Genomic DNA, 17,955 nt, shown 5'->3' with positions numbered 1-17,955 from the left:
ATGCTTGCTATGCAGGCAATAAAGGTGCACTGCACTAAATGATTCACAAAGTGTCTTGGTTGCCAGCTCTGGGTTGAGAAATACCTGGTAATTTGGAGGGTGGACCCTGAGGAGGGTGGTGTTTGGGGGGGGGGGAGGGAATTCAGTGGGGTATAGAGCCATAGGTCTAACTTAAGAAGTGGCCATTTTCTCCAGGTTTACAGATCTTGGTAGTCTGGTGATCGGGTGTAATAATGGAAGATCATCAGACAGCACCTGGAGGCTGCCGACCCAATGTTTTCCTGCAACAGTATTTTTGGTGATAAAGGAATTCTCATGCTATATTCCATGTAGGAAATCTTTTTAGACAGAAACTTATTTTGATGGAGAAGGGATACAATGTTTTTGGATAAATGAGAAGCCATGTAGAAAACCATCACTACAATGAACTTTTATGCACCTTTCTTTGATGTGGGAGTGGGAACAATTTGCAATCAATGCTGCTAATGCTGCACATGATCCTTTGGTCCCTTTTTATGGCTAACATTGGCTTGCTGTGATCTTTCATTGCTTTCCAGGAAGAGATTCCTCGCCAGTTGCAGTATATAAGCCTCTACCTTGTGCATATAGCTGGAGCGTACCTCTTAAAGTAAGTGCTTCTGGATTCCTTTATTTTCACCCCAAATTATCATCCTGCTTATTCAGAATAGTTCGAAGCACCTTGCAATATTACTAGTTGAAACTGGTGTGGTCGGAATAAGATCTCTGTGATACCATCCCCTAATTGTATCCTTTCCACCCCCCCCCCCCCCCCCGCTTTCCTTTGATAAGACTCAAGGCAGGTTTGAGACGTCATTTTTGGAAAAATCACTCAAAGTACCTTCGTATGCCACCTTTTGGAAGGCCTTGCCCACATGGATGCTGTTTTCCTTGTCTCAGTCCTCAGTGACTGCCATTTCCTTCCATACCACCAGAAGGCAGCGTTCAGTCTTAACAAATATATCTCCAGTATCTTATTACTCTAGGGTTGTGTGTGGTGGCATCCGAATCAGCCAGTCCACGCCGATTCGGACGCCGCCGCATACAACCCTACAATACAGTTGCTATTACCACAATCCAATTGGTGCTTTGAACTTCCAGCCTTTTTTAACATATCATAGTTACTCGAAAGGAAGGTGGCCCAAAATGTAAGGATCCCTCTAAAAGAGAAAGAATCTACAAAATTTAGAGCAAGGTAGGAGCTTCTGTGAGTCTTCAAGGGGTGACTGGACATGTGCTGTCTTCTACCGCCACAGACAGACTAGTATGGCTACCCATCTTGATCTACCCCAGGGATTCCCAATAAGAGTTCCCCAGGGGTTATGTGGCCTTTCCCAGAATTTCAAATGGCCGCTGACATCACTAGACTTCACTGGAGCCCCCTTCCCCTGTTGCGCTACAGGCCTAGTCACTTTCTCCACAGTGGAAACTGTAAATGATCAGTGGGTTAGCTAGTTCCCACAGCTTATTTCTGCGGCCACAAACACACATGAATCTGCCTTGTACCAAATGAGCGAGACAGTTCTCGGGGCCTTTGGAGCTCCAGAATAGATTTCAGGCCCTTGCAGAGGAGGTGCAAGGGTCAACGAGGGAAGAGGTCCCCATAAAAAGTCTAAGACAAAGGGAAGAGGCCACGGGGACAGAAGGAAATGGAGTTGAGAAGAAAAAAAAAGGAGAGTACTGGTAATTGGCGACGCCCTGCTAAGAGGAATTTTTTAATTTAAATTTCCCAGATGTGTGCTGGGAAACAAACTCTGCGAAGCGTCCTCAGTCATGCAACTTTCTGACCTGCCTGGCTGACAATTTCATTTATCAAATGGTAGATAAACCCACAAGAGGTTCAGCCATACTGGACTTAATACTGACCAACAGGCAAGAGTTGGTGGATGAGGTGAAGGAGGTGGGGACCCTAGGGGGAAGTGACCATGTCCTCATAGAATTCCTTTTGAGATGGGGAGCAAAGGAAGCTTGTAGCCAGACGCGGATGTTGGATTTTCGTAGGGCAAACTTTAATAAACTCAGAGACATGATGAGTGTCATACCATGGACGAAAATTTATTAATGATCTAGATGAGGGGGTGGAGGGACTACTCATCAAGTTTGCAGATGACACCATATTGGGAGGACTGGCAAATACTCCGGAAGATAGAGACAGAGTTCAACGAGATCTGAACACAATGGAAAAATGGGCAAATGAGAACAAGATGCAATTTAATAAAGATAAGTGTAAAGTTCTGCATCTGGGTCAGAAAAATGAAAAGCATGCCTACTGGATGGGGGATACGCTTCTAGGTAACACTGTGTGTGAACGAGACCTTGGGGTACTTGTGGATTGTAAACTAAACATGAGCAGGCAGTGTGATGCAGCGGTAAAAAAGGCAAATGCCATTTTGGGCTGTATCAACAGGGGCATCACATCAAAATCACAAGATGTCATAGTCCCATTGTATACGGCACTGGTCAGACCACACTTGGAGTACTGTGTGCAGTTCTGGAGGCCTCACTTCAAGGACGTAGAAAGGGTACAGAGGAGAGCGACGAAGATGATCTGGGGCCAAGGGACCAAGCCCTATGAAGATAGGTTGAGGGACTTGGGAATGTTCAGCCTGGAGAAAAGGAGGTTGAGAGGGGACATGATAGCCCTCTTTAAGTATTTGAAAGGTTGTCACTTGGAGGAGGGCAGGATGCTGTTTCTGCTGGCTGCAGAGGAGAGGACACGCAGTAATGGGTTTAAACTTCAAGTACAACGATATAAGCTAGATATCAGGAAAAAGTTTTTCACAGTCAGAGTAGTTCAGCAGTGGAATAGGCTGCCTAAGGAGGTGGTGAGCTCCCCCTCACGGGAAGTCTTCAAGCAAAGGTTGGATACACACTTTTCTTGGATGCTTTAGGATGCTTAGGGCTAATCCTGCGTTGAGCAGGGGGTTGGACTAGATGGCCTGTATGGCCCCTTCCAACTCTATGATTCTATGATTCTATAAAATTGAAAGGGTACAGAGGAGAGTGACGAGGATGATCTGGGGCCAAGGGACCAAGCCCTATGAAGATAGGCTGAGGGACTTGGGAATGTTCAGCCTGGAGAAAAGGAGGTTGAGAGGGGACATGATAGCCCTCTTTAAGTATTTGAAAGGTTGTCACTTGGGGGAGGGCAGGATGCTGTTTCTGTTGGCTGCAGAGGAAAGGACACGCAGTAATGGGTTTAAACTTCAAGTACAACGAAATCAGGAAAAAATTTTTCAGTCAGAGTAGTTCAGCAGTGGAATAGGCTGCCTAAGGAGGTGGTGAGCTCCCCATCACTGGCAGTCTTCAAGCAAAGGTTGGATGCACACTTTTCTTGGATGCTTTAGGATGCTTAAGGCTAATCCTGCATTGAGCAGGGGGTTGGACTAGATGGCCTGTATGGCCCCTTCCAACTCTATGATTCTATGATTCTAAATCAGAGCCTTGGGTCAGTATTTCCTACTCAGAATGGCAGTTGTTATCTGGGGTTCCAGGTGGATGACTTCCACATTGCCTAATGCCTCATTCTTAGCTGGAGGTACTGGGGATCGAACCGGTGACCTTCTGCATGCTAGGCAGAAGCTCTGTGAGAAGAGGGGGTTTTTTGTACTTTTTACTTTTACTTTTTAGTACCCAAAGGAGTTTCAAAGCGGCTTACAATCAACTTCCCTTGTTCTCCCTACAACAGCCACCCTGTGAGGGAGGTGAGGCTGAAAGAGCCCTGATATTACTGAAGAAGAGTTGGTCAGAACAGAAGAAAAAAAGAGTTGGGTTTTATATGCTGCTTTTCTCTACCAGAAGGAGTCTCAAAGTGGCTTACAGTCGCCTTCCCTTTCCTCTCCCCACAACAGACACCCTGGGAGGGAGAGGAGGCTGAGAGAGCTCTGAAATTACTGCTCAGTCAGAACAGAAGAAGAAGAAAGAGTTGGTTTTTATATGCCACTTTTCTCTACCAGAAGGAGTCTCAAAGCGGCTTACAGTCGCCTTCCCTTTTTCTCTTCACAACAGACACCTTGTGGGATAGGTGAGGGAGAGAGAGCTCTGAGAGAACTGTGACTGTCCCAATGTCACCCAGCTGGCTCGACATAGAGGACAGGTGGGGAATCAAACCTGGTTCTCCAGAATACAGGCCACTGATCTTAGCCTCTCTACACCAAGTTGGCTCCTTGTAGGGCCTTTATGTGCAGAAGGTTCCAGGTTCTCTGGCATCTCCACTTAGAAAACCTGGCAGTAGATGATGTGAAAGACCCTAGAGGGCCACTGCCAGTCTGACAAGACAAGATTGACCTTGGGTATGAATGTGCGCTTCAGCTTGCCTAGGCCGGCTTGGTGATTACTGAAGCCCGAGGCAGCGTGTAGGCCAGTGCCACAGAGAGGAGGGTTGGTGGTGGCCGTAACCACAGAGAGGAGGGTTGGTGTGCCACAGAGAAGAGGGTTGGTGCACCTCAGAGAAGAGGGTTAGTGGTGGGTTGGTGGGGACTAGCGCCTCAGAGAGGAGGGTTGGTGTGCCACAGAGAGGCAGGTTGGTGGTGGCCAGCACCACAGAGAGGAGGGTTGGTCTTGGCCATAACCACAGAGAGGAGGGTTGGTGCACCACAGAGAGGAGGGTTGGAGGAGGGTTGGTGGCCAGCGCCTCAGAGAGGAGGGTTGGTGGTGGCCATAACCACAGAGAGGAGGGTTGGTGGTGGCCAGCGCCACAGAAAGGAGGGTTGGTGCGCCTCAGAGAGGAGGGTTGGTGCGCCTCAGAGAGGCAGTGCGCCACCCTCTGTGCTGTGGCGTTGGCCTTCTACACGCTGCTGCAGGCTTTGAGGCAGCCAATCCAAAGCGCACATCCCTAAACTTGAGGAACCAGTAGTACAATTCGGTACAAGACAGCTCCATGTGTGTTTGTGGTTGCTTGGGGCCCTTGAGGGCAAATATATGTATTTTGGGTGTGGGAGGCACTAATAAGCCCTTGTGTGTTCTCCCAAGTGAAAGATTAATCCTCCATCTTTCTCCAGCCTTACACGCCTGGGACTCATCTTGTTGCTGCTGCAGTACGTGGCCGAATTCTTCTTCCACATGGCTCGCCTCTTCTACTTCACAGATGAAAACAATGAAAAACTGTAAGTGACTCTCCCTGTGGCTTTTCGAGGGGGCAAAGGCGCGGCTTCTCTCTCGTGGGATGCTAAAGCAGAGGTGCTAAGAGATTCTGATAACTACCCCTAGACACTCTGAATCCTGCTAAAGTCTCTTCCCCCAAAATGTGTATGGCGATGCCTTGAAACCGAAAGAAAACTAAGATTCCTTTCCAGGCGCTTCGCATCTCAAGTTACACTGAAGTCATTCCTGAGCCAGTTTGGTGTAGTGGTTAGGAGTGTGGACTTCTAATCTGGTAAGTCGGGTTCAATTCTGCACTCCCCCACATGCAGCCAATTGGGTGACCTTGGGCTCGCCACGGCACTGATAAAGCTGTTCTGACCAAGCAGGAATATCAGGGCTCTCTCAGCCTCACCCACCTCACAGGGTGTCTGTTGTGGGGAGAGGAAAGGGAAGGAGAATGTAAGCCGCTTTGAATCTCCTTTGGGTAGAGAAAAGAACCAACTTCTTCTGAGAGTCTCTAGCCTACCTTGGTTAGTCAGTTAGTCTTCTCAAGCACCGAAGAAGCTCTTCCTGCACATGGTATCTATGTGCCATGCCTATGAACACAGTTTTGAGTCCAGTGGCACCTTTAAGAGCAGCAAAGTTTTGCTCAAGGTATAAGCTCCCATGTGCATTCGTACTGCAGACCCTGTATGCTTGGGGCACAGTGGGAGGACTTCTGGCATTCAGGGCCCCCTGATAGACCTCCTGATGGCCCCAGGGTTTTGGCCACTCTGTGACACAGAGTGTTGGACTGGATGGGCCTTTGGCCAGATCCAACGTGGCTTCTCTTATGTTCCTGAAGACTGATTCAGGAGGGTCGCCATGTTGGGCTGAAGCAGCAGAGCAAGGTTTGAGCCCAGAGGCACCTTGAAGGCCGGTAAAGCTTTATTCAAGGGATGAGCTTTCATGTCTGTGTATCTGAGGAACTGTGTGTGGACATGGATGCTTATCCCCTGAATAAAACTTCGTTGGCCTGAAGGGTGCTTGCTGCTGGCCTCTAATTTTGTTCTGCTACTTCAGACCAATGGGGCTGCCCACCTGGATCTGCCCTGCCTATGAAATGGGATGAGAAGTGTGTGCCAAGCTTTAGCTGGGAGATTCACTTGCTGCATGACAGGCAGTAGCTTGACAAACAAGGTGCTCACATCTCTGTGCACAGACTTTTCCAGGTGGCATGAACTTCCCCGCTATTTCTGTTTGAAGAAAACATACCTAACTGAGGCCAGAATTCAGCGTGCTGCAGGTATTTCTTACAACGAATATGCAATTCAGCTACTGTTGATTCCCATGTGGCCTAAAGCTAGCAGAATTAGGATTTTGTTGGAGTCAGTAAGCCATCATAACGTCATGTAAGATAAGAAGGCTAGCCTGATCTCACCAGATCTCAGAAGCTAAGCTGGGTCGGATGGGAAGTAGAAGAGTTGTTTTTTATAACTCGGTTTTCATTACCTGAAGGAGTCTCAAAGTCATCTTCCCTTCCTCTCCCCACGTTGGACACCCTGTGAGGGAGGTGGGGCTAAGGGCTGAGAGAGCTCTGACAGAACTGCTCGGTCAAGCCCAAGGTCACCCAGCTGGCTGCATGTGGAGGAGCCAGGAATCAAACCCAGCTTGGCAGATTAGAAGCTGCCACTCTTAACCATTCCACCAAGGAAGTCCAGAGGCAGGCAGTGGCAAAACCACCTCTGAACGTTTCTTGTCTTGAAAAACCTGCAGTGTCACCATGAGTTGGCGGCACTTCCCACCACTCCCAAGATAAAAAGTCTTATAAATGGGTACTTCTCTGATGAGTCTTGCGTAATGTCGGGCACACTTCCCATGCAGACGGAGACTTTCTTTACAGTCTTGAGAACTAGGAGGTGGCTCCCTCAAAGCAGAAGAGGGGAGAGATGTTCTGCCTGCATGAAAGAACAGCAGGATGTGTGCCCAGGTGCTCACAAGTCACAGAGGAGTCACCGGTCCAAACATAGGAATTGTGCCAAAGCAGATTCCTAGAAGTCCAATTACAACTCGATACATTATCAGCACCTCTTTGTGCCTAAGTGTGTTACTTGAGCTGCCTAATCTCTTGGTAATGAATCTGGACTACAGTTTTAAGATACAGGTCAGGTGCTGCAGGACCGAGGCCCGCATGGCCCAATGTCAGGGCAGCTGCAGGATTCGGAAGAGACAGGCCTAGCCAGGGACTCTCGCGGTGCTTGTTGGCAAATTTGGTCTCCTGTTAATTTCCACCCAGGTTTAACGCATGGGCAGTGGTGTTCGTCATCTCCCGGCTCTTTACCCTTACCCTTTCCGTGCTGGTCATTGCCTTTGGGCTCGCTCGGGTGGAAAACCAGGTGTTCGACCCTGAAAGAGGAAACTTCAATACGTTGCTTTTCAGGTAAGACTCTGGCAAGCCGTGCTACTTTAGCGGGTGAGGAAAGAGGCCGGCAGTCAATTCTGATCAGAAGAGGGATGTTTGAATTCAGCTACTTGTCAGATAGCAGTTTTAAGGTGGTCTATTTCAGAGCTCTTAAGCATGCACCTGGCTTCCAGGGAGCAGTCAGGTACCACAGTGAAGAGCGGCTTGTAAATGTTGAGCTGGATCCAGCAGTATGTGAACAGAAATACAAACTCACTTAGTACATATTGTAGGGTTGTGCGATTCAGCATCCAAAGCAGCCGTAGCAGCCAGCGCCACGCCAACGGGGGTGGGGGAGGCTGCTGCTATTGGCAGGAACAGCCGCTTCGGATGCTGAATCGCACACCCCTAATTTATCCTGCCTTCTCAAGCAACAGCACTCAGTCCACTGCAACACACACTGATCCCTTTCTTCAAGCCCTTATTTGCATAGAACCGTCCTTTTCATCCTTTTGACCGGGGAGGAGCACCTGAAATAATTGTTTAGGCTCCAAGGAGCCTCGGAAGTTAGGCCAACTGTCCATGCCTCCCTGCCACGCAGGAAATGACATCATCACCTTATGTTGACTGGCAGGCTTGAAGAGAACTAAGTTGGGGGGAGAGACAGGCGGTAGTTGAAGGCGGGAGTAGACATGTAGGCTGTGCCCCCTCCAGAAACCTTGGGAGAGGGAGGGGGAGCAATGGAAGCAGCCCCTTCGCCACGTCTATTAAGGCAACAGGAAAGACCACGGACCCCTTCCAGGGCTCCTGTGGACCCTTAGGAGCTCTTGGACCACGGATGAGAATCCCTGCTGTAGAGTCTTGTGCAAGCAGAAATGCAAGTTGAATACAATGTATTTATTTATGCTATTTATAGCCCCTCTTTTTAAATGGAAATGGGTGGTGTAGGTTTTTCTGGTACATTTTTGCTCGGACAAGCAGAAATCTTCTGCTGGATCCAGTGCATTTCTACACAGACTTGGGTTTGCTGCACAAACCACATTTTAAACAAACCGTGGTTTATTGTGATAAATCAAGATGTTTGCCTAGCAGTAGAAAAAAGCCTCTGAAGAAGAAAAGAAGTATCTGAAGAAGGGAGCCATGACTCATAAAAGCCCCTCCCCTGCCACGAATTGTGATAGTCTTCAGGGTGCTTGTTCTTTTCAACACGTTTATTGTGATGTTGGAAGGAAGCGCCAGTCTCTTATCTATGCTTCTATAGTGGGAAATGTTAAACATATACTAGACCAGCGGTTCTCAGCCTGGTGGTCATGACCCCTTTGGGGGTCAATTGACCCTTTTCCCAGGGGTCGACAAGGCCGCTGCTGCCGCGCCGCTGCCATTGGTGGCAGTCTTGGTGACCCAAAGAGAGTCGCAGCATTAGGAAGGTTGAGAACCACTGTACTAGACGATAACCTTGCTGTGCCCGTTACTTGTAAGGGATGTCGGTATCTGAGTGTTTATAACATATTTATACATCATGATCGAAGAGGCAACATTAATATGGACCTCAAATATCATGGGGTTCCTTGCTTAAAAAACCAGAGGTGGCTGTTATCTTTAAATAACTTTCGAGTAGTGCAAATCAAGACTGCCCTCCATATTTTCAAGAGTTTGCTCACTGCTGGAAGTGCCTTCCAATTGGGCCCTCTCCTGGACAGACCAGAGTTCTAGCCGGTCAGGAGGCGCAAAGCCAAAGTTTTGACAGGGCCAAAGTTCTGACAGGGCCCATCCACCCAGCCCAGCCAGGGGCAATCTGGAGACTGCTGCCAATCTGCCCCTGACAACCACAGGGAGTGGAGGTCAGTAGGGCTGCCAAGGGGGATGAGAACGGAGGCTTGGACAGGCTGTGCCAGCCCTTTTTGCCCCAAGGCTGTTCTAACTGTCGTGTCCAACTATAACTTACTTCACTTTGCCTCAGAACCCTGACAGAGCTGGCAGGAGGCTGGTGTTCTCCCTCCCTTCCCTTCAGGCCTGCTGTGAAGGAGCCTCTGTCAGCCCCTGACTGAGGGGAAGGAGGTGTTTCCCAGAGCAAAGCAGGGGAGTCTGAGGACATATGTGTGGGCCTTCCTTTGGGGGGGGGGGAGCTTTCCTCTTCTGCCAAACAGTTGGCTGACAGGGAGGCCACAGAAAAGCCCCTTAAAATACTGCTCTGGCCGGGGGTTAGACACAACCAAGCCATGTGTATTTCTTCTTTGCAACACTCTGCAGATTTGAGGCCACTGCACAGCTGTTGCAGAGGTTCTTTTGTCTCCTGTTTCGTCTGCACAACAACCCTGTGTAGTAGGCCTTAAGTCTTTCAATTCAACAACCACCTGTGTGGTAGGCCTTAAATGTTTCTTCTCTACCACAACCCTGTCCAAAGTAGCCCTTTCTGCCTGGGGAGCTGATCTTTATACTCTGCAGATGAGCTGCAATTCCAGGAGCTCCCCAGGCCCCACCTGGAGGTTGGCTACCCCTGGGTTGGAAATATTCCTGGAGGCCCCACCTGGAGGTTTGGAGGTGGGACTTCAAAATCGTACAAGCCCTCAGTGTCCAGCCTTCAAAGGAGCCATTTTTGCCTGCAGTTGGGAGGGAGTGGTGCAGCTGTGTCCCTCCTGGTCTATGGGATATGGCCAGCCCTTACCAGCAACTGTTTGTATTCTGAGGTGCAGACAGACAGACCAGCATCAGTCCTGTAAGTCTGGAAAGTGCAGGAAGATCTAAATAAATATTTACAGCCCGAAACTGTAAATAGTGAACAAGTAAATGGCTAGAGAGACATGGGAACTGAAGTGACTTTTTTCACCCTTGGCCTGGCAAATAAAAAAACAGTATAAAAAAGGTCAAGACTGCTGTGCACAGAGAGACTTCCTCTTAGGGTTGCCAGCTTCCATGTGATGCTCCACCCCACCTCCTTCACAGGGAGTCTGCTGTAGGGAGAGGAAGGGAAGATGATTGGAAACTGCTTTGAGACACCTGAGGCCTGCTGGATCACTGCGGCCCATTCCCAGTTCTCTCAGACCTCTCACAGCCTCACATCCCTCACAGGTTGTCTATTGTGGGAAGACGAAGGGAAAAGGTGTTTGTAAACCCTTTGAGACTCCTTTAGGTAGTAAAGAAAAGGGTACAAAGGGTCCTTCTAAGGAGCAACCATGAAAGAAGCATGTGGGCACATAACATTTTATCAAGAGTGAAAAAATGGAGACAGAAGGAGGAGGGTGGACACCTGTGTACTGTGGACACCCATGTGTATTAGGGGGACATTTCAGTGTCTGTGGCCTAATTCACACAAGAAGGGAAATGACACAGAACTGGGAGGAATTGGTTGCCATGTAATCTCCCCCTAAGAAGAGTCTCCAGTCTGATTTTCCATTCACATATCTGAGGACGTGGCTCTGGAAAGCTCATCTATAACCACTATGCCACAATTCCCAAAGGTCAGTCCTCTCCCACACTCAACGAACATTGCAAACCACACGTTCTTGACACCCATCTCTCCACACCCATGCTCTCATTTGCTATCATGCCACCACAACCTCCCACACAACACACACATTCAAACCCATGCCCTTACAGATTGGACAACTCCTCCCCTTCCTCTTCCCACTGCCAAGCTCTAGCGCCCGTTGTATTCTTGGATACAACGGGCTTTGCCCCTAGTCTTCTTATAATAGGATAGCGATCCCCAACCTGTGGGCCGCAGACCACATGTGGTCCGTCAACTAATTGGAGGTGGGCCGCGAAGGACACCTCCCCCCCCCCAGCCCTTTACTTCACACACACACACACCCCTGGCCCTTTACAACACATTTCGGGTGTCATTGTCTCCCATCATTCCCAGAGAAACAAGCTCAGGGTTCCCATTGATTTGTCATTGTCATGAGTTAAAATTTCCATGAAAATAAAATGTTCCTTATGTTCATTGTTGTGGCGTGTCTGTATTTTATTTTGAAGGGATGTTTAAACATTACCATAGTGATCAGAGAGCATTAGGGCAGTGGTTGAGAGTAGAGGAGTAAACTACCCCCCCCCCACGGGGCCTCAGTAAAATTGTCAAGCATTGAGTGGTCCCTGGTGATAAAAAGGTTGGGGACCACTGTAATAGGACAAAGAAGCCTTCCCTCCCCCACCCGCCTCCTTCAGACCTGCTGAGCCATGGATTAATTTTATACCTGTGTGTCTTCTGCCTAGGATGTTTGTGCTGCTTTTAGTCTGCTTCTCACAAGCCTGGATGATGTGGCGCTTCATCCACTTCCAGCTCCGGCGCTGGCGGGAGTACCGAAATGAGCAGAGTGCCAGGAAAAGAGCTGCGGCAATAGCTGTCCACGGCAAGCAGCAGTCCAAGACGGTCAAAAGGGAGTCTGGTGAGCATGCTCCCCTTATGTTAAGCCTGCGACTGATTAAGCTATGACTGCTGTGTATCATCCCCTAATGATCACGTAGATACATGAACCTCCTGGTGAACTGAAAGATGAATCCTTAAGTGTGCATGTGTAAGGGTATGCCCGTGCTACTAAGACAGTTGCCAGCTACTGATGTTGTAAAGGATTGTTGCACTACTGTGGATTACATTTGAATTATTTGCATCTCTTATTTGCACCTCTTCCCCGAGGAAGCATGTTTGGCCTCAAGCTGGCCAGGTAGTTCTGTGTCCTGGCCTCCACCTGGTGGAACGAGCTCACAGAGGAGATCCAGGTCCTGTCTGAGCTATCACAGTTCCTCAGGGCCCACAAAATGAAGCTGTTCCGACAGGCATTTGGTCAGGGCCAATGATAACATTTACTGGGCCCCCGCCCACCTCCCATCCAGATGAACACACTCTATGGGGCTGCAGAAGGAATGTCACCTGAAACAAGCTGCGGACACAAAGTCTGTTGATGCCGTTATTGAACACGTCGTTATGCTATGATTATTGTTAACATAGTAGTTAAAATTGATGCTAAAACTGTTGACAATTACCAAACTTACATGAACTATTTTTATTCACATGCAGATACTGATTTTGTCTTAAACTCATGTAGTTGACTAAAATTGCTGTAGTCTTGTAGTCCCACAACCATCCCAGGTCTCCAGCCGGTGATACTGCCCCGTGCCCTTTCTCCTGAGGGCGCCATCTTCTCTCCACTAGCCAGTATGAACCAGTGCCTCCCACTAAAGGGATTTCAACATCTAGTAGACTGTGCTAAGTTCTGAAGTTGCATGATGCAGCAATCAGGTTTGGCCTAGTAATCTAATCTTCCCTTTCTGGAGAGGAAGGGATGTAATTTTGATAAATAAACCAACCAATGTTTACCATGTTCTGAGACTCCCAGCTTCTTCCGCACCATGTATGGTAGTCTCCTATAAGCTGTAGATACAATCCCCGGAAAGTAACATGGCTCATATTACAAAGTTCTCTGATTTGGGTTTGAGAAATCATTACGGGCAAATGAATTATCCCTTTGGATGCTTGTTCCAGAATCTCCATCCTGAAACTGCAGAATTCTCTCACACACACACACACTTTTAAAAAAGATAACATCGTTTTCTCTGTTTCTTCTCCTGCAGGCTACCATGAAAACGGAGTTGTGAAAGCAGAAAATGGAACTTCACCACGTACCAAGAAGCTGAAGTCTCCATAGAGCCAAAACAAAGCCTGAAAGGAACCTGGAGGGAGAGGGAGAATGAAAGAATCCAGATTCTGGGACTAAGAAGCACCTCCTCTCCCTCCCCCTTTCTGTCCTCACAAGTTCCACCTCAGAAGGCTTCACAGCTCTTCATCAAAATCTCTTGTCTCCAGACAGTTTACAAAAACAACCAAAAGGGGGGGGGTGCTTAGGAACACCAGTTTCTCTATTTGGCATGTATGGCCTTAGTATGCATTCCCCCCCTTTCTTTCCAACTTGTCTTTGCTTATTCTTCACCTCCTGTGAATGTTTTACAAGACGGTCTTCCTCCGAAATCACTCCTTTGCCTCAAAAGTGGTTCTGCCCCTTGTCTCCACCTGGTGCTTTTTTGGCTTGGGGAGATGGCATCTTTAAGACACACAATACCTTGCCATGGGAATAGAAATTGGGGGTAGCTTGTGGACCTTCTGGACTTTTCCAGACACAGCCTTCCTGCAGAAACAAGGGGTTATGGGAAGCACAGTCTGAACCATGGTAGAGGAGTGAATCTGTGGGTCTTCCTTCTCTAACTCTTATCAGGACATGATACATCCCTTCACAAGATGACCAGGATGTAACCTTTGTAGGCTTGTTCTGAGTTGTGTTCTCGTTGTTCTTAGCAGTTGCCACTTTAGTTCTTGGGTGCTGTTGGCTTTCCCGAGACTTTGGATGGATACAGATATCTTCTTTCCAACATTTTGGTTAGAAACCATCAAGTAGCAGAACAGTGGCAGTCAGACTTGCCACCTTGTCATCTGTCCTTCCCTACTGGCCTGGCCCAACCAGGGCATCTCAGTCTGTTCTGACCTACACTGTGCCTTAGTGAAGAGGGGAAACGTCAACATTAGCTTAAATGACCATTAAGGCCATATTGCTAATGGACAGCTGTTTTTTTTTTAACCATCCCCCTTTGCTTACCTGACATTCTTTCCTGTGTCACATGCCCTTAATGTCAATGCTGGTATAATCCAATGGCCCAGATCTATCCAAATCAGAGTTGCTGTAAATCAGGGTGGCCAAACGGTGGTTCTCCAGATGTCCACACACTCCACTGGGCTCATGTTAATAGTAGTCTGTAGACATCTGGAGAGCCACAATTTTGCCACCCCTGCTCTAAATCCTTGTTCATCCTTTGCTGAGAATTCTAAAACTCCCTTCCACAGCCGTCTCTTGTGCCTCTTGAGAAGTCTCCCTCTCCTGCTGAGGCTTCCTAAATTTACAACCACACAGAATCCAGTTCCTAACACATTTAATGTGGATGTAATGAATTGGGAGAGGTGGCAACAAGAGTACTCGACGCATGGAGGGATTGCCCACCCATTACCTGATCCGTCACCTGAGGAGGGAGTCCAAAGTGTATGGATGGAATCAAATGTATAATCTACCTCAGAAGTTGCCCTTTACACTTAAAAATATTATTTTGGAAGCGAAAGCTCGCTGTGGCAACGCTTGGGGAGAGCAGGGGAGTGAATTGGCCCTTTCCACTAGAAGAATGCGTGGATTCTCTGCATCTCTGTTGTTCCTTTGTAATTTTCAGTACCGCCAGGCCTCCTGAAGTGTGCTTTTCACATTGCCTCCCATAGCTGAGTTATTTCTGAGTACCAGAAGGTGGCTTTTAGCCCCTCGGTGCAAATTGACCATTGTGACCATCTTCTCCACAGAGCTCCTCTGGTTTCCGGCCCATAATTTAATCCAAAGAAGGGACTTGAGTCATCCGTATTTATTTTCCCGTCATTGATGCTGTCCTGTGGCATTCTGTGGTGCACCATTGGTTTGCAACAGCATTTCCTCCTGATTGCCTGGGGAGTAAGAGGATGGGTTAGGAAAACGGCAGCTTGTTCTGCAGCCCTTTGTCTGCCGTCTGAGAGGGATGCACTGAGACCGGCCGAAGTTTGGTTTATTCCCATTTGTGCTGTTTCTGTCCCTATAGCAAAGTGTAGATGTTGTAATTCTAGTACTTCTGTCTGTACGCACAGTGCTCCCTCCCCTCCCTTAAATCAGGTCTGTGATATGTGCGACACACTGAATTGGCCCCAGCGCACCAGCCATGGGCGGCGTTCTGCCGGAGGTCCAGTGTGTCTTCTGTGCATCCCGAGTGGTCGTTGGTCTTCCTGGGAGCGTCAACTGGCATGAGGAAGTGTGTCTCTTCTGTCATCTTCGTGCTGGCTGGCAAAGCAGGGATCAACACCCGTCATTCCCAGTGAAATCTCGGAATGCTTTGGATGTGAGCCAAAGCCAAACTTACCACAGTGTGGGCCTGCTTCTTTCTTTCTTCCAATCCTAAAGATACCTCATCCTTAGAATGTTTATAGAGGACTGACAGACTGAACTGAGTAGGCCGTGGTGCTAATCTAGTCCAGGCTGGGTGGGCCCCAGCTGGTAGGCCAAAGCTGCGAAAAACTGATCTCCGGAGCTTGTGGAAACCAGACCTGCCCTACTACTGTGCCTCTCCTGCCTGCAGAAGATTGGCCCCCATTCCAAAGAGAGAGAGACAGTTCTGAGTTGAGACCTTACTTTGACGAGGAGTTGTCCCGACTTGACCACGCAGTCTCCAGCAAGGCTTCCTCACTCCTCACAGTGGCCCACATCATCTGTCTTCCAAGGTAGCTCTCTGGCTTGTGTTTGGGAAGCCACAGAAACCAAACGGCGCTGCTTGCTTGCTCTTTGGCTCCTGTACAGGGCCGTCAACCCATCACCTAGCATGTTACCCTGCAGATAAGTGCCTTACATCGTCATGCAGCCTTTCAACTTTTTAACAGTATTTGATGTCTGAGTGTGAGAGTATGTGTGTCTCAGCATTTCTCACATGTACGTACACTAATGTAGCAATTCACAAAAGGGACAACTTTTGCCAAACAAAGCGCCTCGTGTTTTTTTCTATGCCTTTCTGACTAAGTTGGTGTTCCCTTGGTGAGTCAGCATCCTTCTGCCTCCTCCCCGGCACAGTGTCAGATGACACAGTGTGCAAATGCCCAATGCCCGGTAGCAAACCAGGGGGACTGCCTGTTAATGCTATGTGGTTCTCTTCCACGCAAAAAAACATTTCATGCAAGTGTACAAGAGAATATCGATATTGTTTTGTCCTTGAGACCCTTTCTTCGGCATGAGGGTTAAAAAGAAAGAAGGCAGCCAGTTAGAGCTGCAGTAGGGTTGAGTGCTTCAGCTCGGCTGCCTTGATCACTGAAGCCCAAAGCGGCCTGTGGAGAGGAGGTGCGCCGCCGGATGGCACGCCGCTACCACCCCTCTGTGCCGCACCACAGGCCACCTTGGGCTTCAGTGATCACCGAACCAAGCTGAAGCACTCAACCCTAGGCTGCAGTCTGATGCAGCAAAGGGGATGCGTGATTTCAACTTCTCCGCCATGCCATTTTCTTGCATAGTAAAACAAAATCTCCACCTTTTGCTTCAGAAGGAATGATGGAACTTGACGTAATATACAGTTCTGCCTTTCGCAGCAAAACGGAGAGAATCTAGCTTCCCACCAAGAGAGAAGTGGCGCATCACTTACAGATGTGGCCCCTTTTGAGCTCCTGGACTAGGCGACAGAAAGGCTTTCCTGGAACGTTGCCCGTTTCAAGCATGCCCCCAGAGGAGGGAACAGGGATGAGAGATTATCTAATGTGATTGAACGTGTCTGTGATGTTGGGAGGGGGTGTCTCTCTTGGGGAGCAGGGTTCTTCATTTCCTGCTTCCTTCTGGGTTGAGGGAGAGAGAACTTCCTAGCCCTTCCTTCCCCTCGTTGTGCCCTAGATCAAAATAGATGTAGCATGGTTAAATGAGAGTCACAATACATTTCTCCAGGCTTAGTTGATAGATCTTTGTGTAAAAGGGCCCTGAAAATTTATATTTTGGGGAATAGTATAGGCCTTTAAAAAATTCTAGACAGGCTGTCAGGAAATGCAACCAGTTGTCTTGACTTTACAACTCCTATGTGTTTCTGTGGCTGTTTTTGGAAAGGAAGGCTGATAGAGCATACAAACTAATTGTGAATGTTTTAGGTAGCCTTTTTTCAGACTGGATGGGATGATTTTATTTCTGATGCTGTAGGTGGAAACTTTGTGCTACTCTACCTGATTTTGTGTCTTCCAGTACGACAGTCTACATTTTCCCGATGGTTGAACTACAAGACAATGGTTACTGAGGCTCCCCCCCCTTTTTTTTGGGTGGGGAAAGGTTTCCAGGAACTACATTTGCTCACTATTCTGCAAGCAAATCCTTTGCACAGTAAAGATAGTGTTGGGGGTTCAGCCCCCCCCCCACTCCCGCCCAATTCATCTTTCTAACTATGGACCAAATTTTAGCCAGGAAACAGACGAAAATGCCTGCTCTTCCTTATTTCATTCAGTGTTGTTTCTGGGAATTTCCCCCACACCCAGAATTTCCCCCTTCAATTGTTGTTCCACCCCCACACCATCCGTCATCACAAAATGCAAATTTTGTATGTTTTTTGTAAAACTGCTTTTTTAAAAACAATCTATGATGAAATATTTTCTGAAATAAAAAGGCATAGAATGATCACAGGTCTTTGTGCTTGCCAGTTTGTCATTCCCTTGAATTGAACAAAGGAAGCACAGTCCAGCGGTTGAGGCCGTATGAGTCTTGGGAAGGATATCTCCATCAGGTCTGCTGCAGGTTGGAATTTGCGGTGTCCTCAGCAGAGGGGCTTGGTTCTTTAGAACATGTTGGGAAGGCTGTCCCTTACAAATGGGGGTGTTTGGATGCAGGAGGTCCATTTTGTTTGCTCCCTGATATCTCCCAGCAATCTGACAGTGGCCTTTTAACGACGGGTGTGTGCTTCGGCTCGGCCAT

General features: G+C 48.2%; 1 protein-coding gene across 1 annotated transcript in view; it reads left to right on the top strand.

The window, feature by feature from the left end:
- TRAM2 (translocation associated membrane protein 2) overlaps positions 1-17,666 on the top strand; it is a 61,981-nt gene extending 44,315 nt beyond the window's left edge. Inside the window, exons 7-11 of the mRNA XM_077315981.1 lie at positions 558-628; positions 5,019-5,123; positions 7,376-7,519; positions 11,693-11,865; positions 13,049-17,666. Of these exons, the coding sequence (XP_077172096.1) occupies positions 558-628; positions 5,019-5,123; positions 7,376-7,519; positions 11,693-11,865; positions 13,049-13,122 (567 nt within the window). The 3' untranslated portion in view covers positions 13,123-17,666. The remainder of the gene's footprint in view (positions 1-557; positions 629-5,018; positions 5,124-7,375; positions 7,520-11,692; positions 11,866-13,048) is intronic.
- Positions 17,667-17,955: the final 289 nt, after the last annotated feature.

Source organism: Paroedura picta, chromosome 1 (assembly GCF_049243985.1).
Source record: "Paroedura picta isolate Pp20150507F chromosome 1, Ppicta_v3.0, whole genome shotgun sequence".
In the NCBI taxonomy this organism is placed as follows: domain Eukaryota; kingdom Metazoa; phylum Chordata; class Lepidosauria; order Squamata; family Gekkonidae; genus Paroedura; species Paroedura picta.
Note: the sequence above shows the minus strand (reverse complement) of the source record. Positions and strands in the feature narration are given on the sequence as shown.